The sequence below is a fragment of the Erpetoichthys calabaricus genome, chromosome 1, assembly GCF_900747795.2.
Source record: "Erpetoichthys calabaricus chromosome 1, fErpCal1.3, whole genome shotgun sequence".
Lineage (NCBI taxonomy): Eukaryota > Metazoa > Chordata > Cladistia > Polypteriformes > Polypteridae > Erpetoichthys > Erpetoichthys calabaricus.
The window spans coordinates 235,398,882-235,424,923 of NC_041394.2; the positions used below are offsets into that span (position 1 = coordinate 235,398,882).

Consider the following 26,042-nt stretch of genomic DNA (forward strand, 5'->3'; position numbering starts at 1 on the left):
TCATACATTCCCGTGGCAGCATGATCCATTAACACCCACTGAAGTTCATCTTCATTGGATTTCAATGGCACTTCAGAATATGCTTTGTTTTCAGTGCAGCAAAGCTAGACATTTATTGGACAAATGCTTCAAAACGTCATTTCCAGGAAAGCACAGCATCTTTGGAAGTAAATGGGGCAGTGGGCTGGCCAGGATGCTGGGATGTTGCATGACTGGAGGAACTGTCAAAGTGGCTGGACTTTGTTTTAATTGATAGCATTTTGGCATTGGAGCATTTCAAGTTCAGTCCTGTGCAGATTTTTGCAAAGTGAAGCCATGAGACAAGTTGCTGATTGTAGTCTGTTAATTGCTAGCGACATATTCCACTGTAAATAAAAACGTAAACATAGCCTTCTTGAGTTTGCTCCTTGTTTCAGTTTAGAAAAGTTCAATCGTTTATTTCAAACTAGGTTGCATGGTTGCCCTGATTTTGGCAAAGCCATTTGATAGTCTTCCTTATGAGGACAGACTCAGAATTAAAAAGCAGTGCAGATCAAAGCCCAGGATTGATTTGGTTCAAAAGTCAGAGAAAAATAACCGGTCTTTTCAACTCTTCTGGTATGACAAGGTGAGCTGGCTGACTGGAAGTGTTGTGACAAAGAGAATGTACTGTTGCTTATGCTTTTTAATGAAAACATCTCAGGCTGTTTGGTCAAAACTTGGGGATCTAACGTTGACAGGGCATACAACAGGCAAGAGAAAAGCAGTGAACACGCGAGTTCATTTGCACGGTTAAGTTGTCTTGGCAGGGTAAGAGTAGAACATGCAATTAAATGATGGTGATCGCATTCAGGTGTCAAAACACAATGAAACAGTGAAAAAACAGGGCCTTTCAGAACCATCTAATTGATGTCACTTTACTGCTTGACCATTAACAGCTGGTATTCAGCAGGCATGATGAGGGTAGTGAATCTGCTAAAAAGGGGATTTACAGATAATTCACTGAAGCATTATCCAAATATGATCGTGTCTTGGCCACACACTTCCAGTCATGTGTTTTTTCTCTGGCAAGTCCCATTTCATTTAAAATGATTTGACTTCTATTGCAGTCACTGTTGTTGATGAAATCAAGAATCAACTGTCTGTCATAGTTCAATATGTCAATATTGCAGGTTAAATTCAAGAGCAATTTGTTGGATTTTTATCATGTTTCAGGGGGGAGATGCCCAGTTGGTTTTTGATGTTTTAAATGAAAACATGTAGGACTACACTTGCAAATAAAAACTTGTGGCTCAGACCTATAATGGAGCTGCTGTCACGGCTTCCTCTCTGAATGTACTTTAGGCTTAAGTTAAATCAATACCCCCCAATGCAATGTTTGTACACTGCTATGCACACAGACTGAACCTGGTGTTATCTCAGTAGGCAAAATGTTTGAATTCAGAACGTTTTTTGCATCTCTCTCTGGGTTTGCCACATTTTTTTCTTAATCCACCAAGAGGATGTCTTCTTACATCATAAATAGTGAGCACTGTGGCAAACAACTACGATGGGCTCCTGCAGACTTGAAAATATTATCAAAGATGAGAAGATAGTAGATGAGGACACACTAAATGCTCCAAAGACTTTTTAAGGTCACTGAAGGATTATGAGTTTGTTTTCATGTTGAACACACATGAACAAATCTTCTCAGTAGCTGATGTGGTCTTTGATATTGTGCAGCAGAGGGCTATGGACGTTCTTTACAGCAAACAAAGAATTGAGAGTCTCCTTGCTTTTGCAGAGGAGAAGAGGTCAGAGTAGGCTTTCAAAGCTGTTTATGCAAAAGGGGCAAATCTCATAAGAGACCCTCAAAATGAGCCTACGCAAAAGTGTTGGTGTCTGTTACAATTGCAGGATTATTACAGAAATCTGTATATGGTCATCCTAGAGCAGATTTCTCAGTGTTTGTCAAATTTGGAAAGTGTGTGCTTCCTAGAACTAATCAGTCTTGGGAAATTTGATGAAATTAGACAAGTGTTTTCTGAGGAGGCATTCCAAAACGTCCTGAAAAGTTATGGCCATTTCTTTAATTCAGGGAGACAGATCTGAACTTCAAATCCTATATTCAAATTGTGACTTGCACAGCAACATGGGTAAGCTGTGTAATTTCTGTTTTTTAAAAACATGGGTTGGATAGTGCAATGCATCAGCTATACAAGCTACTTTCTTTAGTGGCATCAATTGGAGCTACATCAGCAGGTGAAGAGGAGAGTTTCTCCTGCTTAAAACGAGTCAAGTCATACAACTGCAACACAATAGGCCAAAACCATTTAAGCAACCTTGCTCTTCTGGGCATTGAGAGAAAACTGGTGAAGCCTCTGGAAAAGACTCCCTCCCAGTTGGTATGACAGGGTCAGAGACCATTTTCTACAAAATGAACAAAAGGCAGAATTTGACTCATTGTATGATGTAGGCCTAACATGTGCCTCCCCTGTTTAAAAGACCACTAGCCGCCACTGATTTATACATACATAATCACTGAACAAGCATTGCTCTTAGCTGTCTGGCAAAAGTGCTAAAAAAAACTCATTTTTGTATCGTATGGTTTTAATCTTATTATTTATCGGCTGTGTAAGGTACTATTCAATTTAAAAGGTAGATTAACAGTGTTGGATGGGTGGGGGAGATAAGAGGCCAACTCCCTGCAAACATGTACAGGAGCAACAATATATATAATAGTACCATCTGTGGAATACAGCTGATGCTGTAAAACCTAATGAAAGTCAATAGCTTTATCTAAATCTTCATGAAGAGAACTACTATCTACTCTTAAAGTTTATTTTTCACTGTGCATTTTCATTTGTGAAGCAGCTGTGTGCTTTTAAGTTCGCAAAAGCACTAAATGCTCCACAAAGGCATACATGTATTTCATTTCTGACTTACAGCTTATTTAAACATGTAATTAAACATTCAAAAAAAAATTTTGTACCTACTCCTTCCATTCACCTTCCCTTAAACAACTCTAAAACTGTGAAGTCATGCTTGGAGGACAAACAAACCAAGTAATTGTGCAGCAAAGTATACCAGAATATGCACTGTGAAACAAGTTGTAAATCATATCTCTTAGGCCATACTATAATATGTAGTTAGACTGTTAAGTATCCTGTAGCAAAAGAAGAATAATTGAATAAAAATGTCCACCTGGCCCTGATGGCTACTTTCACTTATTGCAGGAAAACAGAAAGCAGTGTCTAGACCTTCAGTGTTGAAGACAGCGGGAAACGAGTCCCCATCAACAGTGTAAATTGCAGTTACAAAGATCAAAACAGTTTTCCTGCCAGGTACTTGCAGGTTTTCAAACAGCAGTAGCAAATATAGACATTTGTCTCATTGGTCACAACATGACATTCCAAACTGTGCAATGTTAGTGCCAGCTCCTATAAATTGTCTTTCTCATTTTTCTAAAGAGTTTGCAACTTTAGCTCTTAGTGACCTAGGTACTGATAACAACACACTTGTGAAGGAATAGGAAACCAGCATTAATTGTTCAAATAATTAGTTTCTCATAATATGCTATAACATATTGCTATTAAAACATGTCTGTATGCACTAATTTACTACTTCAAGATGTGAATCAATAAAAGGGGCACATTATCAGTTTTGAATTTGACATATTGTGAATATTTTAAGACATTTGTTTCACGAGCCATATTGCTAAGACTCTTAAGTTTGTTTTTTTTCATTTTGGATAGATACTATGTCACTTAGTAAGTACACAATGCAAAGCGTCTGGTGCAAATGGCACCATTCCCTAACTGTAACTTAACTTTAAAAATTCCAAAAATCATACCTTTAAATAGCATTAAGTCACAATCACAATTAAGAATTTCTGCAAAAAATATTTTATTACTTCTGATACATGATGCTGTTTCAAATGACAATAATTCTTCAGTTCTGATTTTACAAGATTACAAGTAAACTCATTTAAACTGACAGGGTGTATGTTGTATACCTTAACATACATGTCTGTGCAACAATCATCCAGGTTTAGCTTCTTTACTTCTGCAAGCGTCAGATGTTTTGGAAGAAAAGATTCATCTGTCACCAAGTGGAGAGGCATGTTCTTTGCTCAAAAAAAGAAAAAGAAAAAAAGAAAAGAAAAAACATACTTAAGGATACATGAATCTAATTTTCTTAACAGCAACTTATCAAAGACAAAATAGTGCTTACTTCTGGACTCATAAAAATATATGTGAAAAGTATGAAATAAAGTTTTTGTAAGAAGAAAGAACATCAAAGAAACAAACTTTGACTAAAGCATTCTTAAATTACATATGCAGTATTTACAGAAACCCTTTACATTTTGTGTAAGGACACTTAAGATTTAATAAAATATATTCTCTGTGAGAAAAACAATTGTGCACTAGAAAAACTAGGTTATTAAAGCAGCAAGATAAAAAAAAAAATGTTATACACTACAGAATCTTAATTGTGCAAAATAAAAACAAAATGGAGAAATCAGTAGTATTGGTGCCAACCCTGCTGAAGATTTGTTTTAAAGAAGAATCCCTGCTTGAAAGAGAGAAATCTTAATGCAGAGAAGAGAATCTATTAGCATTTTATGATGACACGTTTCAGTTTATATTTTGTTAAGCATTAAACATTAATTTACATGAAAAATTGTGCTAAAAAGTCTACCGCTTGAAGGGCACATATTGTTTAGCATCCAGTGGGGAAAAAACTAAGTAATAGCGTAAAATGTTGTGATCCCAATCTCTTATCCAGGTAAAATAATTTTAATGCAAAGCAGGCCTTGAGCCAATCTTAGAAGTTTAAATAACATTTTAGTGTTTTTTTTTTTTATTTTAAAAACACAACCTGGAAACCATAAAGCTGGAAATCATAACAAAACAGAGCACAAGTATTGTAATTTTTTCCACTGGCTGAAGCATTGTGAGGTATGTCTGTGCTGAACAGAGAACAAAGAAACTGATTATTCATGTGTTGTTTAAAAAGACAGAAGATTACTAACATACCTCATCTGCCAATTTCTCTCTTTACCACACAACTAGTCACCTTGGGGAAGAACTAGTATATAATTAAAATGTAACATATGCTGAATATTGGTGAAAAAAATGCTGGAAACTACATTAATCATATTCAAAATAGTTTGCCGTTTAGAAAAAGGATCAATGCTGTTCCTTCCATAGCCTAACTAGTGTAGATTATGCAATACAAAGTACTGAAACTGATATGCTGTAAAAAAAGTTAACTGTTCTTTAAGAGGCAGGGAAAAATGTGCTAACTACATGGACAATTAACGTGTTTACTTTATCAAACTGTATAATACTGCACTGAATGGTTGTTTACAATTAATTTACCCAGAATTTACACAGCAAGTATCACATATGAGCAGAAAATCTTGTAATAGCAGTGTTACTTATGATGCCACTGGAGGTGAAAGGGTGCCATCAGGTTTATACTTGTCACTCATTATGTTGTTGAATTGTAATTCAGAGTAGTTATTAAGGAAGATTCTCTCTATATTAAATATTAGTACCGCATGGAGGCACAGAAGTTAGTTCTCCAGCCTCATGGATCCAGAGTCCTGGGTTGGAATCGGTCTTTGTCAGTATGATGTTTGCACATTCTGTGTTCGTACTCCTCTGGATACTCCAGTTTTTCTTCACACTTACCATTATACCCACTAGTAATGCAGTGGCTATATTTTTAAATTTATTTAATAGTATCTTCATAAAGAAAGGAATCAATTTCCATCAAAAACGAACATTTCTGGGTGATCTAGATCTTTTGAATGCAGACAGAGTTGAAGATTTTGTATACAGTAATCCCCCACTATATCGCACTTCGACTTTCGCGGCTTCACTCTATCGCAGATTTTATATGTAAGCATATTTAAATATATATCGCTGGTTTGTGGGTTTCAGTGGACAATGGGTCTTTTAATTTCTGGTACATGCTTCCTCAGTTGGTTTGCCCAGTTGATTTCATACAAGGGACCCTATTGGCAGATGGCTGAGAAGCTACCCAATCAGAGCATGTATTATGTATTAAATAAAACTCCTCAAATATATTGTGAGCAGGGAGGCTGTTCGCACCCCTACAGGATACGGACGCTCCTCAAAAAATGCTGAAAGACTACCTTCACATTGCTCCCTTCCTTGCTGCGCTTACTTGTTACTTTGTTGCTTGATATGCTTCCCGCATGGTGCTTCGAACAGCACCTATTGATTTTTGATTGTTTGCTTTTCTCTCTCTCTCTCTGACATTCATACTTAAAAGCCCAAACATAACCTATTGATTTTTGATTGTTTGCTTTTCTCTCTCTCTCTCTCTCTGACATTCTCTGCTCCTGACGCGCACTCCTTTGAAGAGGAAGATATGTTTGCATTCTTTTAATTGTGAGACGGAACTGTCATCTCTGTCTTGTCATGGAGCAGGTTTAAACTTTTGAAAAAGAGACAAATGTTCATTTTCAGTGTTTGAATAAAGTTCCTGTCTCTCTACAACCTCATGTGTTTCTGTGCAAATCTGTGACCCAAGCGTGACAATATAAAAATAAACATATAAACATATGGTTTTTACTTCGCGGATTTTCACCTTTCGCGGGGGGTTCTGGAATGCAACCCCCGCAATGGAGGAGGGATCACTGTACTGACTCCGCAGCCATGGTTCCAACACATATACATCTTTTTAAATATACAGACATGTCTGTCTGAATGGATATATTATTGTATTCCAAGTTGTTTTAACATTTTTCTGTTGTTTACTAATATAGACACAAAGCCAGGAAATTGAAGATAATTTTATTTTTGCATTGATGTCAATCTTTATTTTCTTTCCTGAACGACATTTTTTAATTTGGAATTAACGATGTAAAAAATTCAAACTATTCACACTTTTTATTTAACATTGATATATTTTAAATGAAAATATGAATTTGGATAAACTTGTAATAAACAGCAAAATACCTTAAAATGAAAACTACGATTTTGCTTTTTACATTGGATCAGGTCAAAGCTCTTTGCTGCTGCTATATAATTAGATTACTTATAGTTGGGCTACATTTTCCAATCCTCCCTAAACTACTATGATACTTATATATAGAGACAGGCGATGATCCTGTCTATTAGGACAGTCTTTTTACTATAAAATAAATGGCAATGAAGAAATAACAAGCCATTCAAAAGTGAATCCAAATGTTGTTTTAGAACACATCCATTTTGAATGCGAGTGTTAATGACACTGTCATTGTGAAAACCGAATAATTACCATTGCATTTACAAATTACCACGTTTCCTTCAAGAAAAAGTGGTATCTTAAATCTTCAAAACTATGGCCTGCAAATACACACTAAGGCCCTATGATTTCCATGATGCAGAGAAACTTGGACAGAATCATGGATTTAAGATTTAAAAATGGAAATGTGTTGAATTTAGAGACTAAAGGGGTAACTGTTACAAAAATTCCCAATATATTAAAGTTTGAGCAATCTGTAGTTTTATCATCCAGATACCATTTTCTAGTTTGTTGTTTTTCAAGTGAACACAATTCTTCGTAGAAATACAGTCGTGCCTCTATCTGTTTGTGCGCATGTTTTTGTAGGTTTTCTCGTTAAAGGAATGTGATAGGAGGAAATGTCGAAGCAAGCAGTATCAGAAACCCCAACTATATCCAAAAAACTGAGAAACACAAGCTTAACTGCAAAATTGAGATCACAGCAATATCCCTGTGACTTTTACTAATCTGGACAACTTTTCTGCAAGTTTTGCCAGCATACCATAGACTGGACACGAAAAGATACTTGTAATGACCACGTCAAATCTAAAACCCATTTCAAAAACAAGGAGAAATTAAGATCAATGAGTGTTCCTCTTGAGTAAACAATAGAGGAAACAACAAATTCGTTAGATGGAAGACACCAATTTGTGAAGGACTTCGCGGCCACATGTGTGGAGTTAGACATACCGTAAAAAAAAAATGACGAAGATCCATCAAATCTTTATTAAGCATTGTAAACAGGGAGGTGCGCTATCAGAAAATGAGAGCACTCTTTGTCAAACTCACGTGCCCCATGTCCTTGAACAACATATGGACGCCGGTCTTCAAAAGATTCATGATAAGAATATATATGTTGTAGTTGATGAAACCACAGAGAACCGATACAACAGCGCTCTCACCATAGTGATAGGTGAGTAAACATTTGGCTGTATGGTAACTCTTATTTATGTACACAGTTCTGATTGTAGAGGATGTATTTACTGTAAGTCATTGAACCGATTAAATTATATTTAACCAGTATTAACAGTCTTTCTTGTAGAAAAATGTTATTAGTGAACAGCAGTGGTTGTTAACAGGTTCCTTTTTGAAAATTAACGTTTCTGGATTTAATAAATGTTTTGCCTTGTGTTGACGAGGCACTCAAGGTCCACATTTGACTCTTCCGTTATAAACTCAGCACCTACAAACCTGGGAGGAAGAGCAGGCTTCTCCTCAGATGCAATGAGCCACTAAAAGTGGGTCCTTCAGCCCCTTCACAACAACCAGCTGAATCTCAATGCAGTAATAGCAGTGGTTACAGACAATGCATTATAAAGTCTGAAAGCATAACATGAAGTTTTAAAGGGGTTTATACCTAACAGTGTGCATTCAACATGTCTGTGTCATGTCATCAGTTTGGTGATAGAAACCTGGCAGCACTATAAATATTTCAGTGAGGCCGTATCACTAGTGATGTGGGTGAAGGCTGCCTTCTTCAAGAAGCCTGCCAGGAAAAGGAGATGAGCAACCTTCTTGACACTGAAAGAGACTGTGCTGACCAACACCAACACTCATCCTTCCCCACCCAAGGCAGGAAACACCAGGTGGAACAGCTGGTTTGAATCAGTACAGTACCATGTTGAACATATTCACCTCTACAAAGAGAGGTTTCTGGCTGAGAACACATCAGCTCAGGCTGTAGCAAATATCCTAGAGCTGATTGAAACTGAGGAAAAACTAAAGACCCTAAAAGTGAAGTTAACCTTCATCTCAAAGGGATGCATCAAACAAATCACAGCTGTCACAATTCTGGAGGGCACTCGCTGTCCTACAGCAGTCTCAGCATACATCATGGAGAATGTGGTCTCTACATGATGAATGGAACTGCAAAAACCTATGGCTTTGGTGCAATACTGATGAGCTGTTGAATTAGATGTGCATGTGATAGAGGAGAGAAGTACTTAACCATCTGCATAATGCATTCCACCTGGCCTTTGCTACATTCTGAAAACACTGGAATGTCAATTCTGTGAAGTACGTATAAAAGCTGATCAGACTGTTTGATCCCAGGCAGGCCCCTGGCATGAAAGAACCACATTGAAGGATACACAAAACTGAAACTTCTGATGAACCCATCAGTAGAGCTAAGTGAAGAGTGCACAGAATATTTACACTGTGCTTCAAATAAGGGTCTCTCTTCTTCTGCGCAGCTGGCTGGTTACGGAAGGGTGCAAGACAGTCTTTTCCAAGGGTGACAGAGACAGCATTGACCTACATATACTTCTCAGTCAGCTCAGTTGACTGTGAGTGGAGCTTTAGTAAATACAACACTCTCCTCACAGACAGGAGAGAGTCACTCAGTAAGCTAAACTCCAAGCACCACACAATCATGTACTTCAATGGGGATGTGTATCAGAGATAGAAATAAACCAAATTAGCACAGCTCCAACTTAAAACAAATTGTACAGATTAAAGGCAATAGAATATAATGACTGTTAGTTTGTTGAACTCAGATATTTAAATGTATGAATTATAATTTTAGTTAAAATATATAGATGTATTTTTTCAATCACGCCTTGAACTTTTATTTATTCATTAGTTTATGCCCTGAACTTCTAGCCATTGTATAGGTACAATTTGGTACAGTTGTGTTAGTGTGCTGTTTCCCTAAAAGGGATGTAAAAGTGCAATTTCACTATTGTTTATTTTATTGTAGTGGTTGCTACTTTTTTTACAGTAAAAATAATTGGTAAAAATTTAAATCAAGGAATTAAAAATGTCTTTTTTCATTGAAAATCTATTCTTTATATATTTGTATTGATTTTAATATGATGCCAATAACATTCCATACACTCATGCCAAACTTAAACCAAAATTCATCCCCACATCCAAGAGCAAGAGAAGAGGGCCAACAAACAAGGCAAATCTTTGAAAGAAGGAAGGTAGGAAGGGTTTCCTTTTCTCTGAAATAGAAGCTTATTCTAAAATATTATAGAATAGATCCTGCTGTATTTTAAAAAAGTTTTGAACAAATCCTCTAAGTGAGAATTTGATTTTTTCCAGTCTCAAATAGTACAGAACATCAGTTATAGATGGACTTAAAAGAGGTAGGGTGGGATTCCTCCAACAAAGCAAGATAAGTCTATGTGCTAGTAGTGAGGTAAATTGTTATGTTGGCACTTATGTTGATGTAGAAAGCATAAATAAGAAATAGCATTGTTCTCTTTGGCCCTCCCACAACCCACAGCCCCATTTTACTTCCCCAAGTGAGGCTAGACCAAGACGTCCCAGTTCGAGGACATGCCAAGAGACAGAGCATGTTCAGAACAAAACAAACACCCCAGCAGCAGTGTAGAAAATGTTAACATTTAGAGATCTTATAACAATACAGTCCAAATGAAATAAACCTAGGGAATAATGTTAAACGGTTTCCATGGAGACTGAGATAATGTATGATAGTACATTCCTGATGCAATAAACCAAGGGTAAGATGTGAAAGCAAAGTGTCTGAAAAGGAAAAATAATGTATAGTTACAGCAAATGTCGCATTACTAATGGACCAAATTGCAAGCAGAATCTTCTTTGCCTCACCAGGACAAGATATGGCTCATGATCCTGTTTCAAAAGGATGTCTGGATCAGTCTTCTTAGCTCTTTTTCTGCTTCATCCTGAGAACTACAAATGTAAAACTGACCTTCCATAACCTCTTTTAATTTGGCAGGATACAAGAGGCTGTATCCAATTTCAGCTCTACATAGGCATTGTTTAATGGTGTAGAATGTGGCGCATTTAGCAGCTGTTGAAGGGGAGCAATCTGAGAAAATACGAATGTGGTTATTTTCAAATATAATCTCTTTTAGTCTGAGAAGAGACATCAAGTTTTCTTTAACCTGTAGTTTGTCGAAACTGACAATCAAGCTTCTCCAACTAAGACAAACACAGCCAAGTTATACTTAATCCTTATGACCGTGTGTTAAAGCCATCAAGATTTTAAGCAAGTATGAAAGCAATTACTCAAACCAAATTATGATGCCGAGGTCTATATAAATTTTCCTTGATCTTCTCCAGCAAAATCTCATTCCAGTGGAATAAGGAAACACAAGGAAAGAAACAGCCCTTTCAGGCAACTAAAATTATGTAACTGAAGAGTCTTGCAGAATTCTCATCAGTTTCAAAAACAAAACAACAATAAACAAAAGGTGTTAATTTAACCTAATATTGCTAATCATTAATCAAGATTTAAAATAGGGGTTCACAATCAGTGGTAAATTTTGCCTACTCAGGGGGTAGATTTGCTCAACAAAGCCAAAGTCATGAAGATCTTGATTATTTCCCAAAGAGGACATGAGAGTTAAAGATAAACCCTAAATATCTGAACTAATTTACCAAGATGGCTGTCCTGACCTGAACAATTGGCCGTCACTTCCAGCTCTGACCTTGCCAAGTGATGGTACTTCAGGCTGAAATTAGTACAGATGTCACCTTTCAGTAGGATCAAAAGAGTGCAACTTGCAAACTTATATACACAAAGATTCAAAATTACATCACACAAACTTTACATAAACCAATAATATGGTAAGGAAACTTGTCAGGAAATGTTTCAACAAATGTGTCAGATCCCGATACTGATATTAGATTAAAAGCATCAAACTCCAGTCCTCATTGTTGCATTACAACCCATTTGTTAACCAGAACTCATTCTTTTCTTAATCTGTACACAGCATGTGGAAACAGAATTGATTCACAATAATGAGACTATTTAACAGTATATACTCCTTTGCTGTCTTCTGTTGTAGTACATAGATATTCCAATGTCTGTCTGTTTAACACTGACCTATATTTATGACAAAAATTTCCTTGAGCACACTAGAGCTGTTCCTCATAATTAATCAGTTGCTTCTCAGAAGGAAAAGAGAGATCTCCATTTTTATCTTAAACAACTTAAGCAAAAACACCTACCATAAAAAGCATGCAAAATAATCATAGAAAATTGCCACAAGAAAAATATTTTGAATTATGTTATTATTGTCAAAATATCTAGGAAAGAAGCAAAATTTATACTGAACAGGTGTTACATACAGTATGCCTGACAAAATGCTGAAACTAGCACTTAAGAAAAACAAGGAGTTCATGGTAGATGTTGACTTCAAAGAAAGACATCAGAAATTGCAGTGCACCAAGATAACATTTTAGCTCATATAAACTGTACATTGCATGGACTAACAGAATGAACTGTCTTTGTTTAACTTTCTGTATATGCTGGCATCAGTATGCTCTTTTCACTCTGCACTAAAGTTACACAGACTAATATTCTCTAAAGTCAGACCTATAAGTGAAGGAAATTATTATTACACATTCGAAACAGAAGCCAAAAATCAAAGTTATATGTCAAACGGTTAAAAGGTGGAAACTGGACATACCAATGACGAAGATAAAGATACATTAGAGCAGAGGTTTTCAACTGGGTAGGCGAAGCCCACTAGGGGGATTCAGTAAATTTTCAGGGTGCCACAAGATTAATAAAAATAATTATAAAATAGCCCCAAATTGGTGAAAATACTAAAAATCAAAATATAAAGGGTGGTCAAACTTATCTTTTTAAAGAGGCCCGATTTATTAACATTCAAATTACCATAGCAACTCAGCAAAATTGCAGACTGGCCATGTCACACACTTGGATCTGTCAAGGGAGCCATAAAGCACCATGGAGATGTTGCCTATCATATAAATTGTGAAAACATGAAATAGACTGACACTGAGAGGAAAAAATGGGTGGAGGGTAAGAACATAAGCATATCAGCCGGATTGAAAAGGCATGCAGTCTGCGGAGAAAAGAGTGGTTGGGTTGTTGTTAACTGTGTAGTGGTACAGAACAAGGTTATAATAGTTAAAAACTAAAATCAAAACAAACTATTATTAAAAAAAAATTTTTGTAAACTGAAATAAAATGAAAAACTAAAACTAAACGAAACCATTAAAGTAGTTGTAAAGACTAATAGATAGATATATAGATTATTTTATTTCAATCTATCTCTATATATATATATATATATATATATATATATATACTAGCAAAATACCCGCGCTTCGCAGCGGAGAAGTAGTATGTTAAAGAGGTTATGTAAACATATATATACATATACATATATACATATACTTGTATATACATATCTACATATACACATATCTTTGGTTTCCTCCCACAGTCCAAAGACATGCAGGTTAGGTGTATTGGCGATTCTAAATTGTCTCTGGTGTGTGGGTGTGTGCGCCCTGCGGTGGGCTGGCACCTTGCCCGGGGTTTGTTTCCTGCCTTGTGCCCTGTGTTGGCAGGGATTGGCTCATGTATTTAGGATATAGCGGGTTGGATAATGGATGGATGGACATTTGTATGCATAGCCCCATTTGCCCGTTTTCGTTTTTTTTCATTCTTCAGTAATATTTAAGCAAACCCGGAGCTTGTCAGTTCAAATCCTGGTACTGACACCACTGTGTGACCCTGAGGAAGTCATTTCACCTGCCTGTGCTGCAAAAAACAAAAGTAATGTAACAAATTGTACCTCAGATGTTGCAAGTTGCTGGAATAAAGGCATAAGTCAAATAGATAAATATGTATTATACACATAGGAACTATTCATTTATTTTCAGTTAAGTCATCTGCAGCAAACCTTTATAAATGAGGGTTTCTCCTTTTTAGATAGTGCAAACTGTTTCTTCTTCATTGAGGTTTTCTCTTGGAGAGCTTTTTTCATTTCATTGAAAATTAAAGCAGCAGCTGCCAAAATATGTAGCTTTCTTATTAATTTTTCAACATTGTGTAAAATAACTTTATAAAGTAACATAAAAGGTTTAAATACTCGTTATCCTTTTACACTAAAATATTACTAAAGAGATACAAAAAAAGTAAAATGCATATGTTGTTTTTCTTTAAGGAGATTAAATATTACTGAAGAAAAAAAAAAAAAACTTAAACAGCCAAATGGGGCTATGCATACGAACTTAAAAGGTTTAAATAAAACAGAAATATATACCTTTATTTTTACTTCCTTAACTTGTGGAGGGTGTATCTTGTAGCAAAGCCCTAAGTTTTTTCATGAAAGTCCGTTTCAGTCAATAAGTCTTAAAAAGAGGTGTAAAGATATTGACAATAAGCTACGCAAACCCACCAAGACATGAAATCGTTTAAATCAAGGCGCGAGTTGAAAAACACCATCCGATACTATTAGTTAACGATTAACACATTTCTATATGTATTGTAAGCATACAATACAACTGATAATATGTTGCGCTTATTTATCTGGTGTACCGACATTTTTGCGCGTTTAACGGCTGAAATCTAACGTGGTTTGTGCCCTTCAGAATGAAAACAGTTAGCATTTACCTTTTTAATAAAAAGCGAGCTTTTAAGCCTGAGAAATCACTCCGTAAATGTACACGTTTAATTCTTGATCACTTCAAACAACTGAACTATCCAGAATATTTCAGGCATACATCCAGCATTCAAACTATGTATAAAAAGCACAACTGTTAAAGGAATTCAGCATTTCTTAATTCAAAATGTTCCTTTAAATCGTCAACATCTCAATGAGTCGTTCTGCTGGTTTTACTTGACATTTTGATATTCTGGTTAATTGTGTTTGCAGTTGAGATGTTCTTTCCTGATTTATACTTGTTTTCTCGTTAATATTTGTTTCGCTGGTGTTAGTGTTCTGATTAGAGGTTATTGGTCCTTTGATGTCTTGACGGTTTCTTCTTAGAACAGCTCCTATTACGCAATTCCGTCACATACTGGTCTATTGTTTCTCTGCTTTTCTGGAAACATGTAAAAAAACTTGTGCCGCTCAAACGTCACATTGCGCTTTGGGTTGCAATACGTTTCGAATTTTTCAACTATTTTGTTCAATTTCATATTGTCTCCATCTTCTTCAAACTGAAAATTGTTATACACCTCTAGCGCCTCTTCACCAATTACATGTAGAAGCATAGACGCTTTCATTTTTTCACTTTTCCTATCTGCTTCAATCGCAGCAAGATACAACTCGAATCTCTGTTTAAATCTTTTCCAATTTTCAGCTCCATTTCCCTTTAACTGGAAATTTGGTGGGGGCTGTAATCGTAACATATTTTTTTTTCTCTTTTGCTAGAACATCTTAGCGCTTTCTGATCACGTTTTCGGGTTACTAACAGACACGCGACTCGTTCAAAAGCTGAACCTCTTCTTCACATTCCTCTTCCAATCCGCCACTTCTGACACCATGTAATGATCTTGTTAGGTTCATAGTTTAATTAATACACAGGATTGAAAGATATAATAACTTTTTAATAGACAGACTTTAGAGACATTTACTGTACAAGTTACTAATCGTTCTTTAGTTCACGCCCATTCTCCTACTTGCATCGGCATTCACAGGCATTACTAATCATTCTGGAAGTATCCCTTAATAGACCTTACTAATCAACTATCATTACAAAATCCAACGTGGTTTGTGCCCTTCAGAATCAAAACAGTTAGCATTTACCTTTTTAATAAAAGGCGAGCTTTTAAGCCTGAGAAATCACCCCGTAAATGCACACGTTTAATTGCACATGTGTTAATATGCATGCTTACACAGTATTAAAAGACACTCAAAAATTAACGTCATTTACCTTTGTTCTCGCGTTTGATAAAAGGCGAGCTTTTAAGCCTGAGAAATCACCCTGTAAATGCACACGTTTAATTGCACATGTTTTAATATGTATGCTTACACAGTATTAAAAGACACTCAAAAATTAACGTCATTTACCTTCGTTCCCGCGTTTGACTCGTGCTGTAAATCTCTTCCTTGTTTTTAGTTCAAGTGATTATGTAGGAGGTGTGATGACGCGATACGTGACTCCGCCTCCTCCATTAGAGTATATGGACAAAAAACAGGTTCCAGTTATGACCATTACATGTAGAATTTCGAAATGAAACCTGCCTAACTTTTGTAAGTAAGCTGTAAGGAATGAGCCTGCCAAATTTTAGCCTTCCACCTACACGGGAAGTTGGAGAATTAGTGATGAGTCAGTCAGTCAGTGAGTCAGTGACGGCTTTGCCTTTTATTAATTAGTATAGATAGATATATATATATATATATATATATATATATATATATATATATATATATCTATCTAAATCCCCGCGAAGTACTGCTTTTAAATTTTTACTAAGAAGAAAAGCTTTTTAAATTGAGGGAAAATTTCCCAATAGCAATTTGTTAAGGATCTGTTTTTTTGTGAAGCAGCCTTAAGACAGCTTTTCCACTGTTTTATAAACGAACGCCATATAAGGTCTTCCTTTTTCCTTGCTTCGCCAAGGAAGGAGCCTTTTTATTAAATTCAAGGGTTCTTCGCTTTTTTTTTTTTGTTTGTTTATTACAATTGTTATAGTTCTGTTTGTATACGACGTTGTCAGTTCAGCACTCAGGTTGTAATATGACCAAGCTGTGCAAGCTTACTGTTAAGAATGCAACGTATAGTTGTACATGAGTAAAGCAATCTTGCCTCAAATCAATTGCAACCTTTTGTAGGTCTATGAACTTAATTTAAAGTTTAGGTTTACACGGTGCTTTCTTTCTGAAGTACCTGCACTCATGAATATGTCTGTATGCGTCAGTCGCTCAAATCCCCGCGCTTCGCACCGGCGAAGTACTGCTTTTAAATTTTTATTAAGAAGAAAAGAAAACCTTTTAAAATTGAGGGAAAATATACCAATAACAGTTTGTTAAGGATCTGTTTTTTTGTGAAGCTGCCTTCACTCGAGTGATCACTTCGAGCTGACTTGCTGGCTAACCATAAGCGTTACCTGGTAGGTAACCACCCATACAATCAGATTGTGAATCAGACTACGAATGCCGTGAATGTAATTACCCCGATGTACATGCTGTCAAATAAACGAACCACACGCCGTGGTGCAATTTTAGGGGCTTCGTCTCTAGCACTGACGTCCGAGGTTCGATTCCCGTAAGGGACTGAAGTGAGTGGGTGGTTACCTACCAGGTAACGCTTATGGTTGGCCAGCAAGTCAGGTAACATCAGCCACGGTGCCTTCAGTTGTGAGAAGCAGATCATAGAATGGATGAAAATAGTTTACTGTCAAATAATGCAAAGAGTACGCGACACGTCTTTCCCCCTTATTCTTGGCTCATCAGGCGTACACACTCACTGCACTCGCTTACGGTAATCGAACCTCGGACGTCAGCGCTAGAGGGGCTTCGCAGCGGTGAAGTATTGCTTTTAAATTTTAATTAAGTAGAAAAGAAAACCTTTTTAAATTAAGTCTTAAAAAGAGGTGTAAAGATATTGACAATAAGCTACGCAAACCCACCAAGACATGCAATCGTTTAAATCAAGGCACGAGTCGAAAAACACCATCCCATAATATTAGTTAACGATTAGCACATTTCTATATGTATTGTAAGCATACAATACAACTGATAATATGTTGCGCTTATTTATCTGGTGTACTGACATTTTTGTGCGTTTAATGGCTGAAATCCAGTTCCAGTTATGACCATTACGTGTAGAATTTCGAAATGAAACCTGCCTAACTTTTGTAAGTAAGCTGTAAGGAATGAGCCTGCCAAATTTCAGCCTTCTACCTACACGGGAAGTTGGAGAATTAGTGATGAGTGAGTCAGTCAAACAGGTTCCAGTTATGACCATTATGCGTAGAATTTCGAAATGAAACCTGCCTAACTTTTGTAAGTAAGCTGTAAGGAATGAGCCCGCCAAATTTCAGCCTTCTACCTACACGGGAAGTTGGAGAATTAGTGATGAGTGAGTGAGTGAGTGAGTGAGTCAGTGAGGGCTTTGCCTTTTATTAGTGTATATATATATATATATATATATATATATATATATATATATATATATATATATATATATATATATATATATATATATATATATATATATATAAAGGAGAGTTGGGATCCGAGAGACTGTTGTGTGTTTGTGGAGGGATGGAGAGTTAAGGCGGGTGTTGGAGTCACGTGATCATCTCACCTCCCATTCACCTCATTTCATTCACTTCATTTCGCTCCGAGCTGAGCTCCGCAGCTGACGCAGTCTTGCCGTTATTGATTTGCTATACGTTGCATGCTCAAGAGTAAGCTCAGCGCACAGCTTGGTCATATTACAACCAGAGGGGCGAACTGACAACATAGTATACAAAGAGATCATTAACAAATAATTATTAGTATATTTTCCCTCAGTTTATTATTTAAAATTTTAAATCAGTACTTTGCCGCTGCGAAGCGCGGGTATTTTGCTAGTAATTTACTAAAATAATTTTAGTTTTTGTTTTTGAATGAATATTCTTGCTGATAGTTTTTAACCCTTATAACTTTTAACTCTAAAACTGAACGTCATCCACCACGAGCCGCCCGCGCATATTCATCCATTGAATGGCGGCTGGTGAAGGAGGGCGGGTGTTCACACAGCATTTGTAGTGACAGAGCGAGCTGAATACGTGCATAAAGCGTGTGGAATAGAAGCAATTTACGCGCCACCTTTCTTTGCACTTGTATATCAAAATGGAATTCAAATGCCTGAAAGTGGAATGTGCTGGTCAACAAAAACTTTACCGTATGGACAGAAAAATCACAAGAAAGTAACATTTCAATTTATTTCTCAGGTTCCTGCTTTTGTTGACAGCAATTCACCTGCCACTTCACACATAAAGTATAGTAATCATGAAAAAAATTGAACCTCGAGATTTTGATGAATCTTGACATTTTAGACTTCCCCGAGTCCAAAAATACCATTTTTTTGAATTGCGTATGTGTGTGTGTAAACACGATAACTCAAAAACGCAACTACCGTAGATACTCGCGTATAAGTCGAAAAATTTATGCCTTAAAATTCATTCAAAAACACACAGTCGACTTATCCACGGGGCAACACTAATTTCATTAAATAATTCTTTAAACTGTGAAATACCGTACTTGAATTTGAGCATTAGCTTTTGCAGGTTTTGGATAACAAAAATACCATTAGCTGCCAGTAGATGGCGGTAACCGGCAACATACACTCAACATTCATTTGGCGCAACGTTTTGCAGCTCTTTATTAAATTTGCATTGAATTATTTCTGGAAGAAGCTTGGAGACCCCACATGCTCTGCATTATTAGCCTACATATATTTAATTGCAGTTTATTAATAAAATATATCAATATATTAAGTTAAACTTCTTACCGGTACGAAAATGAATTCTGAAAAGAAGACAAGAGCATCGTATCCCGCATCGTTCAAACTGGAAGTTATTCAGCGTGCTGAGGAAACCAATAATTGTGTGGCTGGCAGAGAGTTTTGCGTTAGCGAAAAACTTGTAAGAGATTGGATAAAAAATAAGCCTTCTCTACAAGCAATGCCAAAGTCTAAAAAAGCATTGCGTTTTGGACTTTCGCCTTTCAGTGGACTGGAAAAGGACTTAAATGACTGGATTGTAGAATGCAGGCAAAATGGATATATTGTGACTCGTTCAAGCATTCGGTTACGGGCACTTCAATTGGCAAAAGAAGAAAAGTATTTAACGATCGATGGTAAGCCTTTCTTGGAATTTCAAGCATCGGCTGGCTGGTGTACGCGGTTTATGAACAGATATGGGCTGTGCCTTCGTCAGCGAACAAAAATCGCGCAGAAGCTGCCAAAAGATCTAGAAGAAAAGGTCAGTTCCTTTCATAAATTTATTATCAAGCAAAGCCAAAGGCATGACTTTGATCTCAGTAACATTGGTAACATGGATGAAACGCCAATGACATTTGATATGCCGGGGAATCGAACTGTAGCAGGTATTGGTGAGAAGACCGTACTTATTAAGTCAACGGGCCATGAAAAAACCCATTTCACCGTTGTCCTCTCGTGCTTGGCAGATGGTACAAAGCTACGCCCAACGATAATATTCAAGAGGAAGTCGTTCCCAAAGAACATAAAATTTCCTGCAGGCATTACTGTTCGTGTAATCCATCCAAAGGCTGGATGAATGAGGCTGGAACAAAATTGTGGCTTCAAGATGTGTGGGGTAGGCGATCAGGAGCAGGGCAAAGTAAACGCCCGTCACTTTTGGTGTGGGACATGTTCCGCACTCATACATCAGAGGATATAAAGGATGAAGCCAGGAAAATGGCTACTACGTTAGCTGTTATTCCCGGCGGACTGACATCGATGCTCCAGCCATTAGATGTTTGTTTAAACAAGCCATTCAAGGACAGAGTACGCAGCATGTGGCAGCAGTGGATGTGTTCTGGAGAAGTAAAATTAACAAAAGGAGGGAATTTGAAGAAACCAGACATTGATTTAGTAGCTAAATGGGTAAAGGAAGCTTGGGACTCAATTCCACCAGAAATGATCAAAAAGTCATCAGTAATGCTATGGATGGATCAGAAGATGATGCCATCTATGAAGACAAAGAATCAGCAGCAGATGATTCAACAGATGACGACAGCGAAGAGGAGGATGTTTATGCTGACGACGTCAAGGAAGAAGACTTTCACATTTTATTCGGACATTCTGATGACAAAGAATCGGACTTTGAAGGATTTGAAGAAGACACTTAGGGCCACTATTATATGCGAGGGACTTGAATACAAATTTATTTGAAATATTCTAACTGTAAGTAAATAAATAAAAATGTTTTTGGAGTTTTAATTTTGGCTTTCTAAAATTCTTCAAAGATTAAAATGTTGAAAGTCTGGGCCCAGGTACATTGGGTATAATTATGAAAGTTTTACCCTCGACTTATACGCGGACCATAATAAATTTCATAATTTTCGGCTTAAACAATACACTCGACTTATCTGCGAGGTTGACTAATAGGCGAGTATCTACGGTAAATAGATGGATGAAATTTGTCATTTTTGGACCAAATCCATCAACTGGAAGTGGTACTTTACCTGAACACATACTTATTTTTTTTGTTCATGCAGCTGCAGAGTCCAATTTATTCAACTTTACTTTTATAATACAGTGGAACCTCGGTTCATGACCATAATTTGTTCCAAAACTCTGGTTGTAAACTGATTTGGTTGTGAACCGAAGCAATTTCCCTCATCGGATTGTATGTAAATACAATTAATCTGTTCCAGACCGTACGAACTGTATGTAGATATATATTTTTTTTAGTTTTAAAGCACAAATATAGTTAATTATACCATAGAATGTACAGCGTCATAGTAAACTAAATGTAAAAACATTAAATAACACTGAGAAAACCTTGAACAACAGAGAAAACTAACACTGCAATAGCTCGCGCTATAGCGCTAGGAACCGCTCGCTAAAAACACTTTTTTTTAATGAGTTTTAAGCACAGAAAAAAAAAATAACATTTGAAAAATCCGTAATTTAATAAACCACCAAAAAAAGTAACATTGCAACAATGCACGCTACGAACCGATCACTGTAAACAGAAGTGAAAACAAAAACAAGCCTTCTCTACATTATGCGTCCAGCCCTCCCTCTCTCACTCGCTCTCTCTCTCTCTCTCTTTTGTGTGTGCGTGTGCCTCTCTCGCGTGCTTCTGTGTGTCTCTCTCTTTCAGGAGACTGGAGCGCCTGTGTGTGTGTCTCTCTCTCTCTCTCTAGCGCGCTTCTGTGTGTGTGTCTCTCTCTCTCTCTTGCTCGCTGGCTGCACAGGGTGAGACCAAAAGGGAAACTGGCTTGTTCATATACCGAGTGTGTGGTCATGAACTGAGGCAAAAGTTTGGCGAACTTTTTGGTCGTACACCGATTTGTACGTGTACCGAGACGTTCGTGAACCGAGGTTCCACTGTAATTGTTCAATATATTATTAATTTGATTTGTCGTTGATGGTTCTTTAATGTACATAATATAATCATTGTCTTGCGGGTTACTCCTCAAATATCCATACCCATATCTGAGTACATGATAAAGTCTAGGGGAGACCACTCCCGATTTTTGAAAATAAAACGGCACTGATCATACAAGATTAGCATATTGTTGCTGACCAATCACTTTTGCTTTAAAAACACTGTTTAACAACGAAGCAATACAAACCTTGTAAAATTCCTGAGTTGGCAATGTCTCTACTGAACTATAGGTAGGTAGGCGAAGAGAGTCTGCCAAGTAATGAAAAGCTAAACAACATACTAATGTGTTTTGTATTTATGCTATATTTATTAATTTATCTTTTTAGTTAATATTCACAGTTTATAATACCTGATATTGTGAGAATAATTCAGTAGTAGAATTATGTTTTAAAATAATTGTCCCCATTTTTTCAATGTTTCTCTCTCTCTCAAAATAGATAGTTGAAATCATCATATTCTTTTTGTTCTTAACATCAGCCATATCATACATATTGCATACCATGGATTTTTCCTGCCTTGCATCCAAACCTGCTGGAGTAGACTCCAGATTTCCTGTGATCCTGCTCTGGATAAACAGGTTTAGATAATATATATATTGTTCTTAATCTCAGATGCGGTCTCTGTCGTTTTGTGCCTGTCTATACTCTTTATTACCTACTCATTAAGGATTATTACTACATGCTTGTTTTTCTTTGTTACCCTCAATATAGCTAGGTGGGATCTGCACACTGATTCAAGCCTAAGAGCCTTGTTCTTCCTAAACCCCCATGATTTTCATGGCCACACTTGTCAGAACACAGTAGATTCTGTTTTCTATTTTTTTATATATTTTCAGGACTGCAGGTGGCAAAATTCTGTCTATAAATTGTTTGTGCCTGAGATGGAATCAGAGATCAATATGGCTGGTAGAAAATAAAGCACAGTAAGGGAGATTTTTGAATGCATTCATTATAAGCACATTATGTTGTGCAGGATATGTTGTGTGCTATAGACATTTAGAGTAAAAACCCTCACACCTTAAAATTCATGTAAATTTTATTACAAATTGGCCCATTCTGTGCAATCAAAGGAAAAGAAAAAAAACTGCCAATAGTCAGCACAGATTTTTTCAGCACAAATGACATAGAAAATATTTTAAAAATTATAAAATTGCGTAAAATTGTTCATATTCAGTACCTGGTTTTGATTATGCTCGTTTTTATCAGACAAAAACAAAACCAAATAGTAAACTATGTCATGTAGTGTAGTAAATTTCCACTAAGATTAAACTCATATTATATCCAAACCCGTCAAGTGTACAGTTCTGTCTCATTGTGACACAAACACTAAACTCCATAGTAGCTCTTTAACCATACCATAATTACTAAAACTAAAACCGAAACTAATATATATATAAAAATAAAATAGAAATGTCTTTGTAAAATAAAAACTAAATTAAAGCTAAAAATACATGATGAAGGAAAACTAAAACTAAACTGAATTTCCAAGTAAGGTCAGAAAAAATATAGAAATAAAAACTAATATAAAAAGTAGGGATGCACGATAATATCAGATTTATATCTGTATTGGCAGATAATGGGTTAAAATAATTTTATCGGCATCGGACCGATGACTAAATTGGACCGATAATTCGAAACGATATTGATGACGCATTCACTGTGTTCCGGATGTGCCAGACGTTTAGGCGATGCTGGGCTACTGTGCGAAAACTTTTTCAAAGTGAGTGAGAGTGACATAAAATATGCCATTTGCAACACTTGTTCAACTAATGTTTTGCGTGGAGGGACCAAAGTGCGAAATTTCAATACCACCAACTTATTTACACACTTGAAGACACGCCATCCTGACAAATATACAGAATTCCTCAGAGCAAAAAAGAGGAGAATCCTGTGCCACCGCGCACAAAATCAAAAACTGAAGTTGCTCAACATGTTGATCAGTTACTTGAAAAAATCAAAGAAATTTGATAAAGATAACCCTAAAGCTCAAACAATTACTGCAAAAGTGATGGAATTTATTGCTCTGGACGATCAGCCATTTTCTGTTGTAGAAGATACGGGACTTCGAAGGGTGCTTGAGCATCTTGAGCCCCGTTACCAGATACCCAGTCGCCGTTATTTTTCTGACATAGCGCTTCCAGAGTTACATAAGACTGTGGAAAGTCATGTGCACAAACTCCTTGCTGAAGATGTCACAGCTTTACCACTGATATATGGACATCTGATATGAGTGCTATTAGTATGCTTAGTTTAACTGCTCAGTGGATCGACCGCAAGTTTGAATTGTAGAAAGCAATCTTGCACGCCCAAGAATGCTCCGGATCACACACGGGTGCTGCACTCTCTGTGACATTTAAAAGAATGTTTGAAACATGGAAAATACCCAAAGAGAATGTTCATGTAGTATTACGAGACAATGCACGCAATGTTGCAAAGGCTATGGAAGAATTCGGGATCCCAAGTTTGCCATGTATGGCTCATATTTTACAGCTTGCCGTGAACGATGGCGTACTATCCCAGCGCAGCGTCTCAGATAAAACAGCGATCGGCAGAAAAATAGTCGGTCACTTTAAGCATTCACAATTAGCCAACTCACGTCTCAAAACTATACAAACTGAACTTGGTATGCAGCCGAAAATGCTTCAGCAAGACGTTTCGACTAGATGGAACAGCACATTCTATATGCTGCAAAGCTTGCTGGAGCAGAAAAGAGCCCTTGGGGCTTATGCCTCCGATTTCGAGTTACCTGCAGCTCTAACGCCTAATCAGTGGGGTTTGAACGAGAACATAATCACACTCCTTGCTCCATTTAAACAACTGACAAAAGAAATTTGCCAGTCTGAAGCCTTGGCTTCTAACGTTATTCCGTCAGTTAATGCTTTAAAACGACTGTTGACTAAAATCGCTCCTACTGACTTCGGAGTCAAAACCAGTAAAAGTGCTCTCTTGGAGGCTGTAAACAATCGTTTCATTGAGATTTACACAGAATCCATGTACTGTGTTGTCACTATTGTAGACCCGAGATACAAAGACCGCTATTGCAGATGTAAAATCACTGGCACTCAAAATGTTGCAAGCTCAGATGGAACTTGCATCGAACGAAATTCAAATGACTGAATCACAGATAGATGGTCTACAACAGAAAAAGGCCAAGATAAATGACGAGGTGGCACGCACACTCTTCAAAATGTACAACGAAATTCTTGAAGAAAACACATTGATGCCTCAGGAAAACAGCAACATGACAACAGAGGTGAGTTTATATAAAAAAAAAAAAAAAAAAAAAAAAGCTCTGTGGAAATCTTTACAACATTGTTTCAAGTAAATAACTAGGGCTGTCGGATCAAATGTCACTATTCTAACATAATTCGAATGTATAAAAAATCTTGGAAGGCAAGAAAGAAAAACGGCAATCGAATGTAAAAGAGCGGCTGTTGGTTTTACCTCACACTAACTTTGGCTTCATGTTACTTAAGACGTGCTGGACACTACTGTGGGATTTTACAGATCTGTTTTTGCATGTAACTTTTTAGGATCAGCCTATACGTGTTTCTAAATTGTTAACCCATATTGTTATTAGGCATCAGTTAAACAGTCGGCATCTTCTGTGTTAAATATATATATATATATATATATATATATAGCATTTTTATTATAGGTAGATCATTTCGACCTGCTGCGGTAGGTTGGCACCCTGCCCGGGATTGGTTCCTGCCTTGTGCCCTGTGTTGGCTGGGATTGGCTCCAGCAGATCCCCGTGACCCTGTGTTCGGATTCAGCGGGTTGGAAAATGGATGGATGGATGGATTTCGACCTGGTCATTTTAAAAGTAGCTCGTAAGCCGAAAAAGTGTGGGCACCCCTGATCTACAGTGAAAAGCAAAAATATTAATAATAAAATGTTTAAAAAAACAGCAAATACAATACAGACATGCATTCAATTCAAATGCCATTTAC

General features: G+C 36.8%; 1 protein-coding gene across 8 annotated transcripts in view; it reads right to left on the reverse strand.

Moving 5' to 3' along the window:
- Positions 1-26,042, reverse strand: part of pot1 (protection of telomeres 1 homolog) — a 120,651-nt gene that overhangs the window by 88,029 nt on the left and 6,580 nt on the right. For 4 of the 8 annotated variants that reach the window (XM_028812697.2, XM_051929829.1, XM_051929836.1 and 1 more), the window contains one exon: positions 3,974-4,084. In XM_028812697.2, the coding sequence (XP_028668530.2) occupies positions 3,974-4,084 (111 nt within the window). Of the gene's footprint in view, positions 1-3,973; positions 4,090-26,042 lie in introns of those variants that run through there. The other 4 variants (XM_051929834.1, XM_028812705.2, XM_051929814.1 and 1 more) reach the window with 3 other exon arrangements.